The 19,561-nt window shown below is 39.4% G+C and overlaps 1 protein-coding gene across 11 annotated transcripts in view; it reads left to right on the top strand.

The window, feature by feature from the left end:
• PDE7B (phosphodiesterase 7B) overlaps positions 1 to 19,561 on the top strand; it is a 608,116-nt gene that overhangs the window by 353,583 nt on the left and 234,972 nt on the right. For all 11 annotated transcript variants that reach the window (XR_014803076.1, XM_084955411.1, XM_021087558.2 and 8 more), the window contains one exon: positions 15,575 to 15,635. Coding sequence is in view for 10 of the 11 variants with exons in the window: in XM_021087547.2 (XP_020943206.1) it covers positions 15,575 to 15,635 (61 nt within the window). In the remaining variant the exon portion in view is untranslated. The remainder of the gene's footprint in view (positions 1 to 15,574; positions 15,636 to 19,561) is intronic.

Genomic DNA, 19,561 nt, shown 5'->3' with positions numbered 1-19,561 from the left:
ATCCTTAAATCATGTACTCCTTCCAAATTCAAGTCTTGTAAATTAATAGTTAGTCTAGATGTATCACTTTATTTTTAAAGTTATTTGCTATTATTATTTCAAGTTATTTCTTGCTTTGCTAAAAATATAGAGAAAATAGTTTTAGGTCACTAGGTTAAAAAGATTCACTATAAACAGAAACCTGCTTTTTATGCTAAGCATTAGTTAATTAATGAGCACTATTAGTGAATATAGGTCATACTGCAGTGTCAGTTTCACAGGATGATTTACTGGGAAGCTAACAAAACATGATTTTAGGATTCTTTGAGTTCACTGACACTAGTAAGAATTAAATCTTAAATCAGTGATCATCTCGGCTTATAAGAAGGCTGCATAGGGTCTTGAGGCAATAAAGTGATTAGAATGAGAATCATAAACTGTCAACAGTACAGCCCCTCCTACCCCAAGTAATCCCCAAGTGACTTTAGTAGAATTTTTCTTCTCAAATACTGAAAGCACTTTGCCAGTTTAACCTTTGAGCATATACTAAGGAGATAGAATATAGATATTACCTCTGTTTTCCTGAGTGGACTCTGATAAGGAGATTTAAAGAAAATGTATTTCATTGTTTAATTTTAGTATTGTTTCTCACTGGAAAGAGATACTGGTTGAAAAAAAAAAGTATTTATGATTCTTGCTCTCCCCAGGGAAAATTATCTTTCAGAAATATAACACTTAGAGAAATCTTTGCCTTTGGGTTGGACTCCACGTAAAGGAATTCATAGTAGATTCCCTCTACAACCCTAGATGCAAACTGCTTAATGGAGTAATAGCACCTGTAATTTTAGCTTATTTAAATTTTAAGCACAACAACAGTATTCATTTATTCTCTTTTAATTTGAATTTATACCATCTTACAGATTTTTAACTTGACTACCATATAGTAATGAATGAATTACCCCAACTCACTTGTTCATTCTTTTTTTTTTTTAAGCAATATTTATTGAGAGACTAGGATGTGACAGATGTTGATCTAGGTGCTGGGGAACAGCAGTGAACTAGACTGAAAGTCTCCACCTTCATGAAGTGAGAGAGACCCAAGAGGAGGGGACTTTTTAAATATTGTTCTTTTCAAAGTAGGTTGTAGGGTTCAGTAAGTGATACCAAAGCAGAATAGGACTGTTAGCAAAATAAACACTCATTTTCATGGATTTTCATTTTCACTCACAGCTTATAAAACCTGTCAGTTATTTCTCCAAGATATTGGATTTTCCATCTCTAGCCTGGGGTTACCATTGATTGCCAGTAGAATTGACAGAAATCTCCTTTCTGAGGCCAGATCCACGTCTCAGAGCTGTCCATATGGAGATGGTCAATGCAATTTGACCAGTAATAGTTTTTTGATTGTGCACGGGAACATCTGGATCTTTGACCTCACAAGTAGTTATACAACAGGCCCTTATCCCTGTGGAAAAGTGTTTGTTCCTTTGTGGCTCAGAGGCCCTGTGTTTGCATGTTAGGCTTGATGTTCTGGAAGTCATTTTCTCTAGCACCGGGGTTATTTAATTCCAAGGACTGGTTTGAATTTCTTTTAAAACTATAAGTGTATAGGATTACATTTAATTGTTGGTTTATGTACAGGAGCATTACTGCTCTGAGCTGCAGGCAGCGCATTATGAGTACTCCTTTGTCCGGAGTCAATATTCATTCAGTTACAGGCTGGCTGAGGTCCCACGAATCTCTGAATCGTGACGTCTGTACAAGGATTTGGAGATACTGCTGATGCTATCTATTAAGCTGTTGCTGCCTATAGGGTCATTTAAAGTAGCTTGGAAATTGCAGTGTAAATCAAAAAAAACAATGTCTAAAGCTTGGGCGCGTCGACCAGATGGCTGGAGTTGAGCCATTGTGAGTACATATTGTTGGCAGCACACGGGTCAGACAAAAAGGCGGTTGTTCTAAGTGCTCAGGGTTGGCCTTCCAGGAGCAGCGGGAGGAAGGAGGCGGCCTTGCCGCACATTTTATCGGTGTAAAGGGTAGGATAGTGGAGCTCTGTTCTGGTTCACATTTCACCCTGAAGGTGATAGTTGAATAAAGGAATGATTTTCTTGAATGATAGCCTGATTGCTAGTATTTTCTGCAGAGAAGATTCCTTTTCAAGTGTGAGGGAAGGACTTTTCCTCCAGGAACCTAGTTCCTCCACCTCCTGGCATCCAGGGACTTGACAGCTAATCACCTCTTTCAGGGCATTCCAGCCCTCACCCTACACGTGGTTTGAAAGCCCCTGGTATCCATAATATATTCATGCCAGACTCAGAAATACAGCAAGGCACTGTCTCACTTCCATGGTCTACCCTTTGTAAAGGCCATATGGATTACACTAAATCTTGAGAAATCTATCTGGCTGTGAACACCATACACGAGGTGATACTGGAGAGTGGGAATGGGTGGAATTCTCTGACTTTGCTGATTGTCAGAGTATGAGTATGAGAGATTGTAAGGACAATGACAATAAACACCCAGTTATAAGATGGTGCTTTCCACCTCAGGATACTGCCAAGAGTTGTGAAGAGTAACATTGGTCAGCAAACAGGGCTGCCATACAGTATTCCTGATACAAAAGCTTTCTAAACCCTGTTGGGATTGCTCTACTGCCTTGAACAGATGGCTTGTGACCTGCACTGACTTCACTCAGATCCAGGGTCTGCAGAATCCAGGCTCATGTCCAGTCACTAAACAGCATCCCACAGGGCAATGTAAGATCTGGTCCCTGCCAACTTCCCCAGCCTAGTGTCTCTCCACTCCCCAATTGATTATCTGAACCTCATCCTCTTCTAGCCATTCTTAACTTCTTTCATTTCCTCAAGCACCTACAGTTTATGGTACCTAGGACAGACATCCTTCTAGCTTATCTCAGACTTCCACCACCACACTCCCCTTCTGCTCCCCACTGAGGTCTTGTTTAATATGAGTTCCGCCCTGCCCTATTCAGTCAGAACACATTATTCAGAAACTCCTCCACTCTCATCAGGACATGATCAGTGGATCTGATCACCTATGAGAAACCACCACTTTCCCAAATCTATCTGTGTTCTTCCTCCTTCCTTGATGCCAAAGATAAGGGTGTATCAGGCATGGCTAGACAGTCCCTGGTCATCACTCCAGTAACCAAATAGTCTATAGGAACCTCCTAGATTCTGCATTTCCACTCCACAAAAAGTCTCCTTTATCTTCCTTAATTAGGACTTTAGACATACAAAATCTGAAAATAATGTGATCCAAATAGGGATAGATTCTACTAAATGTAGTAAATAAATTCAACATAAGCAGCTAATTACAGATATGTCAGCATCTTTACTGAATTGGAAATCCCTCAATGAAGGGCTGCCAAATAGCTATTTTGTACGAAATATTCAATAAAAAAAGAGACTAGATTTTAGACCATCTACCCTTGTAGGAACTGGAGATAGTCTATTAAGGATTGGTCCAATTTGCAGTCTGCTCTTTGACCTCTGATTTCCCCTTTATTCTTTAACCAGATACTTTTGGGTACTCCCATCTAGCAGATACTGCTGGCTTCTGGCCCTTATACATGCTTCAGAGGGTTTGAGGCTGCCCAGGACCATGGCTCCACTAAGGAGTTAGTGTGGAGAAACACTGGATGGCAGTTGAAAAAGCCATGGTTTTCCTGGCTTCTCTGCTTCCAAATGATTATATGCTCTGAAAAGTCATAATTTAGTGGGTAATTATTTCTACCAGGCACTGCTCTAGGTGCTTCAGATATATTAATCCTTATTTGATCCTTATGCTCAACCCACAGTGGAGAAGGTAGAGTCATCTCCATCTTACATGTGGGAAATTGAGGCAAAGGATTATTGAGTAACTTGCCCGAGGTGGTGTTTGTAGTAAATCCTGGAGTCTTGATTTGAATTCAAGAGCCCATACTCATCATAAGAGCTTGGCATGAAAATTCAGTTGATACCATAGGGACTTGTTTGTTTGTTATATCTATAAAATGACTTTGTTGGCCACGATGGTCTCCCAGATCCTTCTCAGATTAACAGTGTTTGTTCCTGGTACAAGAGCTGCCCTGACCAAACTGCAAATCCTCACACAAGCCCTCTTCCTTTTCCTACATTCTTTTGGATCTGCACCTCACACTAGATTTTGCTTCCTCTGTTTTTCTCAAATACTTTCTCAAAGGCTGCTCCTGTACCCAACCCAAAGTTACTGCTTTGATCCTGCCTTGCAGACCTCTGTTCTCTTGACCTTTGGTTTTGTAGGTTACCCTCTGAAGGAGGAGTGCTCTTCATTATGGGAGGAGCAAAAATTTTTCCGTCATAAAATCCGATGACTGACCCAGTAGAGTTATGTTCTCTTGTACACAGTACCACCAAGTGGCCCTCTTCTACTTGCATCTCCTTCCTTCCACAAAACTGCACACACAGCAGGTCTTATGATGGGTTTCAGAGTACATAAGATGCTTTTGTACGTATTACATTATTTAAGTAGAAGGCTAAGCATTGTTACTCTGCTCTACAGGGAGTTTCAAAAGGATAAGATATTCCCCAAGATCACACTGCTAATGAGGGACAGAGTTGAGATTTGCATCCAGACATTCTCTAAGTTCTTTCCACTACACATACCAGTCTGTTCTCTTTCTATACTGCTTTCTGTTTTCTCTAACACAAAGGGTTCATGGACTTCACTTTTCAAAACTCACTGTGGATAGTGAAATGTTTATGGCTTTAGCTGTTTGCCTTCACAGAAGTGTCTGTTTTTTTCACTGAAAACCGGTTATAGCTAATTACCAACACTTGGAGCTCTCAGAGGATGAAAGATGAAATTATATTGCAAAACTCACTCTGACATAATTTTTGCAGTGTTTATCAAGATTGGTGGCATAGTTATTTCTGCCTGATAGAGCATTCTCAGAGCCTATATCAGAATTATTCTCAAAGTGCCTTGGACCAAGATCCCTACTCAGTTCCTATACCTGGGTGCAGGAGAGAGACACCTTAGTTATATTGCACATGCCCTCAGCCCTCACAGATACAGATTCTGCTAAAACTGGGTTTGTCCAGAGGCTCTAGTCATCGTTTTGCATGGTGAAAAATGCGGTTTTTAATGTGCATTTCATGTGCGCAATAGAATTCGAGACTAAAAGTGGTGCATGGAGATTATCTGTGTGAGCTATAGGGCCTAAAATAACCTAACACAGTGACTCTGAACTCTGAGCCATCTAACCCCTGGATCTCTCTGAGGGGGTCCAACCCGACCTTAGAGATATAGCCTTTCTAGTGCCCTCTACTGTCCAGGGCTGAAGTGACAGGAAACACAGTTCTGCATTCTGGATGTTTACTTAATAACTTAAAAAAACTACTCTTGGGCTGAAAGCAGGTTTTCCAAGTTTTGGTTCATAATAAGTAGTTTTTAAACATTTAAAAATAGGGGTGTGTAATAAAATGCTGAGAGACTCTCTGGAGATTGCTGCTGCTGGCACTGCTCTAATAGAAAGCATACGCATTGAGCCAACATTGACTGAAGAAGAAAACAAAGCTGTTAAAAGCTGGTAGGCTCATTTTCCAATAGCAGTAGCATTAATATCCTTCAAGTCACTCCTAACCATCGCTAATTAGAGGTTTATGAGGGATGGCCCTTCCCGATGGGTCACTTCAGGTTAGGCAGCCCACAGATTGGCTGTTGACTGTTGGCAACAATGGATTTGTGAAGAATTTCTGCTCAGCTCGAGGTGATTATCTTTTTTTTTCTTCTACTGTGTGTCTCTTATTTTGACTGGCTGAGGTTGGGTTGGACGATGAGGCCCTGATTCAAAGACAGTGCCAGGTTGTTGCTGGAGAGCTGCACTGACAGATTGTTGAAAACTTATTAGGCTTACGTTTTAACAGCCTGCAATGGGATGGAAATGTGCTCTTTCACTGGAAAAACTTAGAAAGGAAAACATGAGCTTGAGCTGAAATCAGCCCCGGGTCCAAATCTGCTGTCCTCTGGCACCAGACTGCCAAGGGCTGCACAGTGTTTAGAGATCAAGGCCTGGCTATGCCACCCACACGGTGAAAGGGACTCTGGCCACTGTGAAGTAGACGATTCTGAAAATGCACCTTCCAGGAGCTGGGGAAATTATAATGGGCTCAACGCTAGGTGCTAATGGCTTCAGCAGCAGCAGGCATTGGCCTCACATGAGGTTTCAACTGGGTGGTGAGGGGTTGTTCTTTTGGCCAGAGCCATTCTGTGCAATGATCTAAGAAAAAGGAATAAGGAACACCTCAAAACGTGGTGCCTTTTTTGACGTAGAAATGGGCAAAAGGATTGCAGCCAGTGCTGTTCGTGAGAGATATCTGGAGCCACTGGATTGTAATTATTTGTCACATAGTTAAAAGAATTCATTGAGCATCTTGCCTCTTCAAAAGTAAACCCAACCTCGCTGTCCTATCCCAGCACAGAAATGTATTATAAATATATATTATAAATATAGTATATTATAAATTACATATTATATATGACATATATTATATTGTATGTTATTATTTATATTTCATATAATATTATAATTTATGTTTGTATTTTATAATTTATATGTATATATTTTTAAATCACTGTTAGCCCCTACTTCCCTGCTGCTTACCTGTGAGTGCCACTTGAATTAAGCCCTCTGCCCTGACCTACCACAGCTTTGCTCCCATCTCGGGAGGCTACTGAGGGATCTTAAAAGGGTTTCTGGGCTTTGCATAGGCCTGTCTCTGCTAGGAGGGACCCTGTCTTTCGCCAGCCAGCTTTTTCCCATCCTCCAGATAGCCCTGGGGTCCTCTCTTCTTAGGAACCTTTCTGGTAGCCCCAGGCGTGTTGGGTGCACACCATTGAGAGTGCCCATAGGCTTCTATGTTTACACTTCAGACCAGGCTGTAATCTTCCTGAGGACAGGATCTAGCCTAAATCTCCTTTTTTTTTTTTTCCCGTCCACCCTCACAATATAGTGACTGCACAGAGTAGGCCCTTGAAAATGGTGTCTTTTTGAACACCATTCCTTCGCTCATTCCTTCACTCATTTGATAACTCTTAATGGAGTTCCAAGCATCCAGGCCCTGTTAGACTTTAGGCAGTTCAGTCTCTTAACAGAACCTATCTTTTTATGGTTCACAGACCTAAGCCATTTTCTCTCAGGCCGATTGTCTAGGGGTCTGGCTTTAATGAGCACCATTCAGTTCTCTGCTGAGGAAAAATGTGAGATGGAAAGTGACCCAGATGTTTTGAAATGCCTTCTCCATGCCAGGTTTCCCCTTATGACCCCTTTGCAGCTCCCCTCACACGGCTGCATCTGTGAGTGACAACACTTATTGGTGTGTATACATAGGTAGCCAGGAAAAAAAAAATCTCCTCTCATGTTACCTTAGATAATCCCAAATTTCAAGTATATCCCACAGAATTGCAGTAAATACTTATTTATTCATTTATTTAATTAACATTGGGAGTGCCGTTGTGCATTAGTCATCATGCTAGACTCGTAAGGGATCAGGGGTGATCAAATAAAACAGATGCATCAGCATATAGGTATTTGCCTTGTTTACTAAAAACCTCATTGGAAAAATTCTTATATTGAATGGCAAACTTGCAGAATCCAGGTACTTAAAGATGGGGTGAAGGTGAAATAAACACAGCCTGTGCCAAGGACTTGCCTCCTCCAGCTTGTCTCTGTTGCTTCTGGTCCAGATGAGATGGGCTTCCCTTTCCACCAGTGACCGGTGACTTCAGCTCAGTGACCAGTGACCAGTGACTTCAGCTCAGGAAACTCAGTTTTCTTTTCTTTATCTTTTCTTAACTAGATCTAATCATATATCAGAGGCTCTTTTTGTTTTGTTTTATTTTGTTTGAATGATCTATCAAACATAGTCACAGAAATGCTGCATTTTTCCACATATGTAGTAGCATCCAACATTCAGTCAATAGCTCCATCGGTGTCAAGAGGCCGTTGTGCCCAGAGCTATCTAATCCCTGGGTCACTGTCATGGTGGTGTGTCCTTGGATCAACAATTCCAGTGATGACTTCTGTTTCTCCACTTTCCCAGTTGTAGTCCACCATCAGATCCCTTCCTGAGTCAATGTTTTAAAAATTTTCTAAGGCCATCCACAGCATATGGAAGTTCCTGGGCCAGGAATTGAATCTAAACCACAGCTGTGACCTATGCCGCAGCTGTGGCAACACCAGATCCTTCAACCCACTGTGCCGGGCCAGGGATCAAACCCACACCTTTGCAGCAACTTGAGCCACTGCAGTCAGATTCCTAACCCACTGAGCCACAGCAGGATCTCTTTATGAGTCAATTTTGCATCTTTGTCTAAGTCATTTCTGGAAGCCCTGCATGTAGTCTGTTCCTCCAATGATTTTCGAAGAAGCTAATGCCCTTTACTGATTTCCTTTCTACTAAAAAAAAAAAAAAAGAAAAAAAAGCTGTAAGTGTGAGAAGGAAATAATCAAAGAATCACAGCCTATTAATTAGTTGATGATAAGATTTAACATTACCTCCTTGCAAAAAAGAGTTATTGCCTCAGTGGAAACTAGGGAAAATCTGCAGTCAACAAAGATTTATGACTTGGGTTTTATTTGTTTGCTAATGTTTCCTGCCATCCAAAAATATCAAGACACCTGACCTTAAAAGACTGGTTGCTATAGACCTGGTGAGAGGCTAACACACGTACACCTCAGAGATACAGTTCCAGATCACTGCAGTAAAGTGCTTATTGCCATAAAATGAGTCACACAAGTTTTTCTTGTTTCCCAGTGCATATAAAAGTTATGTTTGGAGTTCCCATCGTGGTGCAGCAGAAACAAATCCAACTAGGAACCATGAGGTTGTGGGTTCAATCCCTGTCCTCACTCAGTGGGTTAAAGATTTGGTGTTGCTGTTAGCTGTGGTTTAGGTCACAGATGCAGCTTGGATCCTGTGTTGCTGTGGCTGTGGTGTAGGCTGGCAGCCGTAGCTCCTATTGGACCCCTAGCCTGGGAACCTCCATATGCCACAGGTGTGGCCCTTAAAAGCAGAAAAAAAAAAGTTATATTTACACTATGCTATCATTTATTAAGTGTGCAATAGCATTATGTCTTTAAAAATAATGTGCATACCTTAGTTTAAAAATACTTTATTGTTAAAAAATGCTAACCATCATCTAAGCCTTCAGTGAATCATAATAAGTTTGCTGATGGAAGGTTTGAAATATTGTGAGAATTACCAGAATGTGACATAGAGACACGAACGCTTTGGGAAAATGGCACCCATGGATTTGCTTGATGCAGGATTGCCACAAACTTGCAATTTGTAAAAAACACAATAAAGCAAGGTACTGTAAAATAAAATATGCCTGTACATTCAAGTGATAACAAATATTCAGGAAAAGAAAGCATATGAAAGCTTATTTGAAGCAAAAAAAAAAAAAAGTATTAACTGGTTTAAGAAAGTTAAAAGTGCAGCCAATTATGTATAAACTTTTCACTGTCTAATTTTATTCTTTTGAGTTTAATATGGTGCTATTATTAATATGTGAATATTATTTTCACTTCACCTGTAACTTTCTCTTAGGAAAACAGGTTTGCTAAGTACTAAAATATGATTTTTTTAAATTACACTTAATATTAATTTTTCACAACTAATTTTATGATGAAAATAATGAAAAAAATACTGTCCAGTTAAGAGAAATATGCTTTATTGTACATTTTGCTGGAACACATAATTAAACTAATGAAAATTAAATATTTTAATATAAGATTTTAATATACCAGTATACATGCTGTATTTTATAATATCCACCATGTTCTTCCTGGCCAAAAGGCAAACTTTAGATTTAATATAGAAATTTCTAAGTAAACAAAATTTGCAGCTAACTTGTAAAATATTGACTTTTAAAATGAGAAGTAGGTGTTCATTTTTAATCTTAAATAATAATATGGGCATTAAAATAGAATTAGAATGAATGAGTTCAATTCATTAATTCATATTTCTTATTATAATCTCATCTACAGTAATTTTAATCAGTACATTCCATAAGGAATTAGTAACTAAACTTGCAATGATACTATGATATAGATAATTTCACCCTACTTATCAGATAAAAGCAAGTTTGGCAAAACTAAATAAATTGCACCTGATGGTATAGTAAGTAAGTGCATGCAACAATAGGACTTGAACTTGGGTTAGTCTAATCCAAGTCCTATGTTCTAATAGGTGGCAAGTCTTGCTAAGAGCAGTGGCTAATGAGTGAGAGGAGGGGATGTGAATAGACATGGTGTACTTGGCCAAAGCAATAACAAGGCCTGCAGGAGCCGATACTGGCGAATCTGTATAGTGGCCAAGCATTAGCTAAGCTGTCAGTTTTCACTCTCTCACTCAATGGGGAAGAGGATTCTAGAGTGAGTGGTACTCTCTCTGCCTCAATATTCTACTCTCTTAAAAGAGTATAATCAAGAGTTTCATTTTGGCTCAGTGGTAATGAACCTACCTAGTATCCACGAGGATGTGGGTTCTATCCCTGGCCTCAGTCAGTGGGTTAAAGATTCAACATTGCTGCAAGCTGTAGTATAGGTCACAGACATGGCTCAGATCACATGTTGCTGTGGCTGTTGCATAGGTCAACAGCTGCAGCTCTGATTCAGTCTCTAACCTGTGAATTTCCATATACTGCAAGTGTGGCCATAAAAAGCAAATAAAATAAAATAAAAATAAAATCACTTTGCTGTACACTAGAAATTGACAGCACTGTAAATCAACTATAATGGAAAAATAAAAATAATTCTTAAAAATCAGAGTATGAGATGATAGATGGATAGCACTTAGAACATCTTAGCCCACAGATTGGGCTAAAGAAAGTTTAGCTAGTTCATAAATATTTATTAAGGGTCTGGTATCTATAAGGCACTAAGGTTTAAATAATGAGGCATATTAAAAATACCAACGAAGTGGTTTGATTCTTCATGGTCTGCAGGACAAATAGGCAGCACACCCCTGAGTTCACGTGTAGCATAGCCTACGTGCTATGGGGAGAGAGAGTCTGTGCCTGGAGGCTCTCTCTGTTGCTTGCAGGGCTCCCGCCCCTTGGATGGGGATTTCTATAACTATACCCTTTTATTTAGGGGCAGTGCTATCTGGGAGTGATAGGCACAAGCAGCACAAGTTGGTCTCAATATTTTAGGCATAGAAGACAAAACAAAGATGGAGATTCTTAGGAGAGATGGGATTCTGAGAATTAGACGTGTTGCTGAAATTCAGACTCTGACCACTGGTGCCCAATAGAAATGTGGAGACAGAGCTTGGGTGAAGGAGAAAAAAATAGCTTTATTGCTTTGCCAGGCAGAGGAGGACACAGCAGGCTAATGCCCTAAAGGTTATGCCCTCCTTTGGGAGAGAATATGAAGTGGTTTTATAGTTTGGGAGTAGAAAACAGCGCTACAGATAAGGACGGGGTAGATGCAAGCTTTCATACTTCTTCAAAGTTAGTGTTTAGAGGCCACAGGGCTGCTTCTCATGGTCCTCCTCTATGTTTTTCATTTGTTGAGGGTTTTAGTTCTGTAGAAGGACACAAAGATATTATTATGTGTATCCCTTGAAGAGGAACCAGGACTCTGCCCCAAGGCTACACTGTTGGCTCTTAACTGCTCTCCCCTGGTCTCCGCATCCCCTCTCTTCCCTGATTAGCAACTGTTCGAACCTGCCCTTTGGAACTCTGGGAAGGTCATGGAGGCTGAAGCTTGTTCCCCAATAACAAGAAATGGGAGACACGGAAGGGTTTTTGTCCAGGAGCCTCACAAGGTCCTGCTCAAGGAGAAGGCTGAGGATCAAAGCCAGGACCATCCATTAACAAGGTGCTGGGCTTTGGAGTCCCAAGTAGAGTACCAAGAGGCTGTTGCACCTGAGAACCCAAGGAAGCATAGGAACTTCCCCCATGAAAGACCCTGTGATTTTCTGAGACTCAGACCCTTTGGCTTACCCCAATTAATCTCCTAAACTGGGTCATCGCCCCGGGATGCACAGCAAGCACGGACCTGGCAGCAAAGGTCCCGTAAACACTAGTAGCATCAGTGAGAAAAGGCACTAGAAAAGAAATCTGGTTTCTTTCAAGTCCTGAGAACAGTCAGATTCCCTTCTGGGCATTACTTAAAATCTGGCACCATCATCAGGTAACTTTACAAAGTGGAGCAATTAAAGAACTAGTTAGAGGTGCCTCAGCCATTTCCCAAGTAGTCAGGGAGATGAAGACAAGAAAGAGGACTGCTTTGTGGTCATTGGAAGGGCCACCGCACCCACTCTTGCTGCTTGGTGATTGACCTGTGTGGTCACTGAACCTAGGAAGGCCATGACTTTTAAGGAATGCATGTTTCATGGGAGTTTCGGAAACTTCTCCTGGATCTGTTAGTTTCCAGGAAAGAGAGCAAGACCCCTATGGTAAAACCACACCCACGTCATCCGCATCTTTCGGGGCATACGTAAGGCTGCCCTTGGGCTTGGGTAGCTGGGGAAGTTAGCCACCATCTGCTGCAAGTCCCTGCAATTAGAGAGATTCTTCCATCCTGGCACAAAGGTGGGCTTTGAAGTAAGGGATCTTCCAGAGTTATTTCCCTGTAGGACCCCAAACATGGACTGATAGAGCTCCTTAGCACTTTGTTTTACCAAGAAGCTGAAAACACTTTGGAAACCTCTGATCTTTCAATTAAAAATAGTCATTAACTATTTCAGATCATAAAAAAATACCACTTTACAAAGTAGATAGGAAGTTCGAGTTGTGGCTTAGTGGAAACAAACCCTACTAGTATCCATGAGGATGTGGGTTTGATTCCTGGCCCCACTCAGTGAGTTAAGGATCCATCGTTGCCACGAGCTACATACAGTGTAGTTTGCAGATGCAGCTTGGATCTGGTGTCGCTGTGACTGTGGCATAGGCTGACAGCTGCAGCTCCTATTCAACCCTTAGCCTGGAAACTTCTATATGCTGGAGAGCGACCCCCCCCCCAAAAAAAAAAGCCAGTGGAAGTTCCCGTTGTGGCTCAGTGGTAACAAGCCTGACTAGTATCCATGGATGCAGGTTTGACTTCTGGCTTCACTCAGTGGGCTAAGGATCCAGCATTTCCATGAGCTGTAGTGTAGGTGGCAGACACAGCTCGGATCCTGAGTTGCTTCGGCTGTGGCCGGCAGTTGCAGCTCTGATTTGACCCTTAGCTTGGGAACCTCCATATGCCTCTGGTATGGCCCTAAAAAGAAAACAAACCAAAAAAAAAAAAAAAATAGGTAATGCAGGAAATGGATCCTAGCAATTTGAAAAGGGTTAACCTCTGCCAAAACATAAAGCAGGAACAGACAGTCAGATCAGACTCCATGGGTCATTAATCCTCACATTTGCTCTCTGAACTGCTTTGTGGCATATATTAGCATCCCGATGTTATTTACAGAGAAATGAAGCCTGAAGAGATTAAATAGCATGATAAACATCACATGATATTCAGTTCAATAGATAAAGCTCATGATATGTACTCTCCGTTTAGTATTCAGTGCCCTTCTGCAACCTTCAGGTGCACCCAGCCTTCCTCCTCCAAGATCCATTCTCTTGACATGTCAAAGAAGTCAAACACGCCTGCAGCTTGCTTCCTTTCCCAAGTCCTGAGCCAACTCTGCATCTCTGTGCATGATGTAGATCATCCCATAAAATGGGTTGATTTGAATATAATTGGGTCATCGTTTCCCCTCTCAACCTACACATCTGTGTGACAGAAGGTTTCATCGTTAGGTGTGAAGAAAGCCAGTCGTCTTATCTAGGAATTGTTTTCCCCAGAAATTACTTTGTCTTTTTAATATGTTAAATGTAGGTACAAAAAAGATTGATGAAAGTAGAATTAACCAAATTGTGAACAGTGAAAAGAAAGGAAAATGGATTAATGGAGATGTCCTCAGTCTTCCTAAGGACCAGGACATAAGAGGTGAAAATAAGTCCAGCTTGGTACTAAATGGCTTCCATTATCCCATGGCAGATGGATGAAAGGGAACAGTATGTGGAAGGCCATTTTTATAGTCACAAGGTTGCAAATGGGGGCACTATTTCAAGCATAGGAAACAGAATAATTTGAGGAACAAATCTTTATAGAAAAAGCTGATAAACGGCTGTATACACTCCAACATTTCATTACTCTCTATATCTTATGACTACCCTGAATTTGATATTCCTTAGTCATTGCCTGTTTTTATGTTTTTTCCATAAATTAATGTGTCCATAAAAATATGTGCTATTAGGTATTTTCAACTTCATAAAAAATGGAGATTTTTTTTTGCTTTACATGATTTAAACATTATGTATGTTGTATATGATTTGAAAATTATATATATTTTATGATTTGAACATTATATATTTTCTATGACTTGAATATGATATAATTTACTGATATATTTCTATGTGCATATTGTATATAATGTTTTACAGTATATATGTAACCTTAATTCATTTTCATTTTTAATTGCCACGTAGTATCCCAAAGTATGAGCAACATATTATTTATGTGCTTTGTAGCTGAACATTAAAGTTTCTCTAGTTATCAGTCTAGAATATGTCATAGTGTATGCACATTTCAACTTAGTAAGAATGAAATCTAGTAAGTAATAAGTAGAAATCCAGTAAGATTTGTCAGTTTTTCTCCAAAATGGTCCTGCCATTTTACACTCCAACCCACAGTGTGTGGGAGTATCCACTTCTCTACATTTTTATAAACTAGTTATTGCCAGATTTCTAAGTTTTGCCACATCGGTTGTTCAAAATAAGCCTCATTTTGTCTTTTATTTGCTGGTTCCTGATTATTAGTATGGTTGAATATATTATCTTGTTTTACTAAACATTCAGATTTCCTCTTCCATGAATTTCTTGTTAATGTCCTTTAAGCATTTTTCCATCCATTACTTGTTATTTTCCTATTGATTTGGAGGATTTATTTATGTGTTTGGGTTCTAACCACATGTCAGTCATATACATAAATGTGGTCTATTCTTAAGTAGCTGATTGTATCTCTGGAGTTTGCCCTGCAAAAAAATTTAACAAGCAAGTTAAATTTAAGATGTAGATAAGAATGTTGATATTTCCATGGATCGATGCTTCTAGAAAAGCATTATGAATGCCACTTTTCATCATTTCCTTATTTGTTCAGAGTCCCTAGGTTCAGAGTTAAGTGTATGCACCTAGGTTTGTGCTTTAAGATATCTGCTTGATTGCAGAGTAGGTAGTTTAGAATAATTTCAGTACTGAATAAGAACCAATTTTGAGAGTGATTAACCTCAGATTATTAGTTTTAATAGACTACATATCTTCTATTGAAATAGAAGCCATTATGCACTGGGTGTGTCTCTGGCCATGACCCCTCAATTTACCTCTCAAATATTTTACTACCCAGGAAAGTCTCTGCTCAAGACCTAAGACCTAAGTCACTAGATTCAGGTAATTAAAGAAAATATAAAGAGTAGAATAATGTCATGGTGATGTCAGGTTACATAGACATGTTGCCTTGGGAATCCTGCTAGGAAATCTTAAAATAATGATGGCTTTCTTTCTGTTTCAGAGGTGTGGCGAAATCTTGTTTGAAAACCCTGATCAGAATGTCAAATGTGTTTGCATGCTAGGTAAGAAGTCTTCTCATTTTAAATCTATTAAGCCTGTTGATGTCTCGTGGACTTACTGTCACTGTGTTGCCTTACTGGCCAACTGTCTCTTGTTCTATGTTGCAGAGGCTAACAGGCTCTTTTTTTAGGTGTAGACAGCCATAACACATTTATAGGTGGAACACTTAGTGATGAAAAAAGTCTTTGATTTTAGTAAGTCAGGAACCATGCTTCTAAATTTTTCAAAAATTTTCTTGAATCCATTAGTATAATGTAGAATTGGATGCTTTGTATTCAGGCAACTGTGATGAAAAAGTAAGAATCCCATTGTAATTCTTAAACCAGAGATGATAAGCTAGGCAAGTAAACTATTAGGTATTTATATCACAACACAAAGCCCTTATTTATAATACCTGGGAGAAATAGGCATTTGAACTACACTGAAGTCAGCACAACAGTTACCCTTACTATATTTGTAATGAAATTGCAACATTATAATGAATAATCACTTGTTCCTATAATACGTTATCAGTGCCTTCCCCAAATTTTTTAACATTTAATATTCTCTATATTCTATTCTTAATATTCTATGAAGAAATGAAGTTGATATTATTTTCCTCATTTCATAGGTTAGAAATCTAGTACAGAGAATATAGGTGATGCAGTTTCCCTCAAGGTGTACATTCAGATCATGATATGAAAGTTTCTAAAGTGTAAAATTTTAGATCTTGTGTTTAGCGTTTATTTAAGCCACTAAACTATGTCCAATATATTTTTTGTCTTTCACTATTTATAATTGAACGAAGTACCTAATTAGGACAATGGCTGAAGCAGCAACACACACCCAGGGCCAGAGTTCTTACCTTTGTCTGGTCTCTGCAGGTGACCACATGGGGCTTTGGAGCAGGACTCTCTAGGGGCAGGGCCATCTTAGAATATCTAGGCCTTTGTGGCTTGAAATGGAAGATTTGATATTTATGATTATCTTTAGGGAATGTTCTTAAAACATCAATTTAAAAAATGTAAGCTAGAGAAGTTAAAGCCTGAAAAAGATATTCTGGTTGTTGGAATATTGTTGAAGATTCCCAAGTTAAAGAAGATATTCCCTTAATCTCTGGAGGAAATGTGAGAACATTAAATTGTCAAAGGAGGCCATGGATCAAGTCAAAGTTGAAAAATATTACTCTATCTACCCTGCCCTAGGAGATGGGGGCTTTGCCCATGGGAGTTGCAATGGAATCCTGTTATAGATGAAACAGTATTTTGATAGATGTATTTTACATAGCCCAGCTTCCTACTTTCCTTCCTTCCTTCTTACACATTTATACCCCACTTCATTGCACAAAGGATGTGAGCTGGATAGATTCCTTTGGTTAAATTAAAAATCTCTGAGGACCCTCCATATTTTTAACCTCATGAATTCCTTTGGATAAATTAAAAATCTCTGAGGACCCACCATATTTTTTTTACTACTCAATGAGTTTATTACATTTATAGTTGTAAGTGATCATCACAATCCAATTTCACAGGATATCCATCCCACAACCTCAGTGCATCCCCCTACCCCCGGACTGTCTCCTTTGGAAACCATAAGTTTTTCAAAGTCTGTGAGTCAGTATCTGTTCTGCAAAGAAGTTCATTCTGTCATTTTTTTCAGATTCGACATGTCAGTGAAGGCATTGGATGTTGGTGTCTCATTGTATCGCTGACTTCACTTAGCATGATAATTTCTAGGTCCATCCATGTTGCTAAAAATGCTGGTATTTCGTTCCTTTTAATGGCTGAGTAATATTCCATTGTGTATGTGTACCACATCTTCCTGATCCACTCCTCTGTCGATGGACATTTAGGTTGTTTCCATGTTTTGGCTATTGCAAATAGTGCTGCAATTAACATTGGTGTACATGTGTCTTTGCGAGTCATGGTTTTCTCTGGATAGATGCCCAGGAGTGGGATTGCTGGATCCAGTGGTCGTTTCATTTTTCGTTTTCTGAGGCATCTCCATCCTGCTTTCCACAGTGGTTGCACCAATTGACAATCCCACCAACAGTGTAGTAGGGTTCCTTTTTCTCCACACCCTCTCCAGCACTTCTTGTTTGTAGACTTTTGGATGATGGCCATTCTGGCTGGTGTAAGGTGGTACCTCAGAGTGGTTTTGATGTGCATTTCTCTAATAATGAGTGATGTTGAACATCTCTTCGTGTGTTTCTTGGCCATCTGTATGTCTTCTTTGGAGAACTGTCTGTTTAGATCTTCTGCCCATTTTTTGATGGGGTTGTTTGGTTTTTTTGGTATGAAGCTGCAGAAGATGTTTATAAATTTTGGAGATGAATCCCTTGTCAGTCGATTCATTTGCAAAGATTTTCTCCCATTCTATGGGTTGTCTTTTCATTTTGTTTAGGGTTTCCTTTGCTGTGAAGAAACTTTTAAATTTGATTAGGTCCCATTTGCTTATTTTTGTTTTTACTGTCATTCCTCTAAGAGGTGGATGTGAGAAGATGTTGCTGTCGTTTATGTCAGAAAGTGTTTGGCCTATGTTTTCCTCTTAGAGTTTTATAGTATCTGGTTTTACATCTAGGTCTTTAATCCATTTGGAGTTGATTTTTGTATATGGTGTTAGGGAGTGTTCTAATTTCATTCTTTTCCATGTGGCTGTCCAGTTTTCCCAGCACCACTTACGGAACAAGCTGCCTTTTCTCCATTGTATATCCTTGCCTCCTTTGTCATAGATTAGTTGGCTGTAGGTGCATGGGTTTAATTCTGGGCTTTCTATCCTGTTCCACTGATCGATATTTCTGTCCTTGTGCCAATGCCATATGGGGTTTTGATGATTGTTGCTTTTTAGTATAGTCTGAAGTCCAGGAGCCTGATTCCTCCAGCTCCATTTTTCTTTTTCAGAATGTCTTTGGCTATTCTGGGTCTTTTGTGCTTCCAAACAAACTTTAAAATATTTTGTTCAAGTTTTGTGAAAAATGTCCTTGGTAATTTGATCGGGATTACATTGAATCTGTAGATTACCTTGGGTAGTATAGTCATTTTGATAATATTGATTCTTCCAGTTCAAGAACATGGTATGTCTTTGCATCTATTTGTGTCATCTTTGATTTCTTTCATCAGTGTCTTACAATTTTCAGAGTACAGGTCTTTTGTCTTTTTAGGTAGGTTTACTCCTAGGTATTTTTTTTCTTTTGGATGTGATGGTAAATGGGATTGCTTCCCTAATTTCTCTTTCTGATATTTCATTGTTAGTATATAGAAATACCGTCGATTTCTGTGCATTAATTTTGTATCCTGCAACTTCGCCAAATTCATGGATGAGCTCTAACAGTTTTCTGGTAGAGTCTTTAGGATTCTCTAGGTATAGTATCATGTCATCTGCAAATAGTGATAGTTTGACTTTTTCCTTTCCAATTTGGATTCCTTTTATTTCTTTTACTTCTCTGATTGCTGTGGCTAGGACTTCAAAACTATGTTGAAGAGTAGTGGCAAGAGTGGACATCCTTGTCTTGTTCCTGATCTCAGTGGGAATTCTTTCAGCTTTTCACCATTGAGAATGATGTTGGCTGTGGGTTTGTCATATATGTCCTTTATTATGTTGAGGTGGGTTCCCTCTATGCCCACTTTCTGACGGGTTTTTATCAGAAATGGGTGTTGAATTTTGAGAAAGGCTTTTTCTGCATCTATTGAGAGGATTATGTGGTTTTTATTCTTCAGTTTGTTAATGTGGTATATCACACTGATGGATTTGTAGGATATTGAAGAACCCTTTCATCCCTGGGATAAATCCCACTTAATCGTGATGTACAATCCTTTTAATGTATTGTTGGATGCAGTTTGCTAGTATTTTGTTGAGGATTTTTGCATCAATGTTCATCAGTGAGATTGGCCTGTAGTTTTCTTTTTTTGTGGTTTCTTTGTCTGGTTTTGGTATTGGGGTGATGTGGCCT

Source organism: Sus scrofa, chromosome 1, assembly GCF_054392235.1.
Source record: "Sus scrofa isolate SSC_HxYL_T2T_F1_AM1 chromosome 1, Sscrofa_HxYL_maternal_Yorkshire_Landrace_v2.0, whole genome shotgun sequence".
NCBI classification, from domain to species: Eukaryota; Metazoa; Chordata; class Mammalia; order Artiodactyla; family Suidae; genus Sus; species Sus scrofa.
Note: the sequence above shows the minus strand (reverse complement) of the source record. Positions and strands in the feature narration are given on the sequence as shown.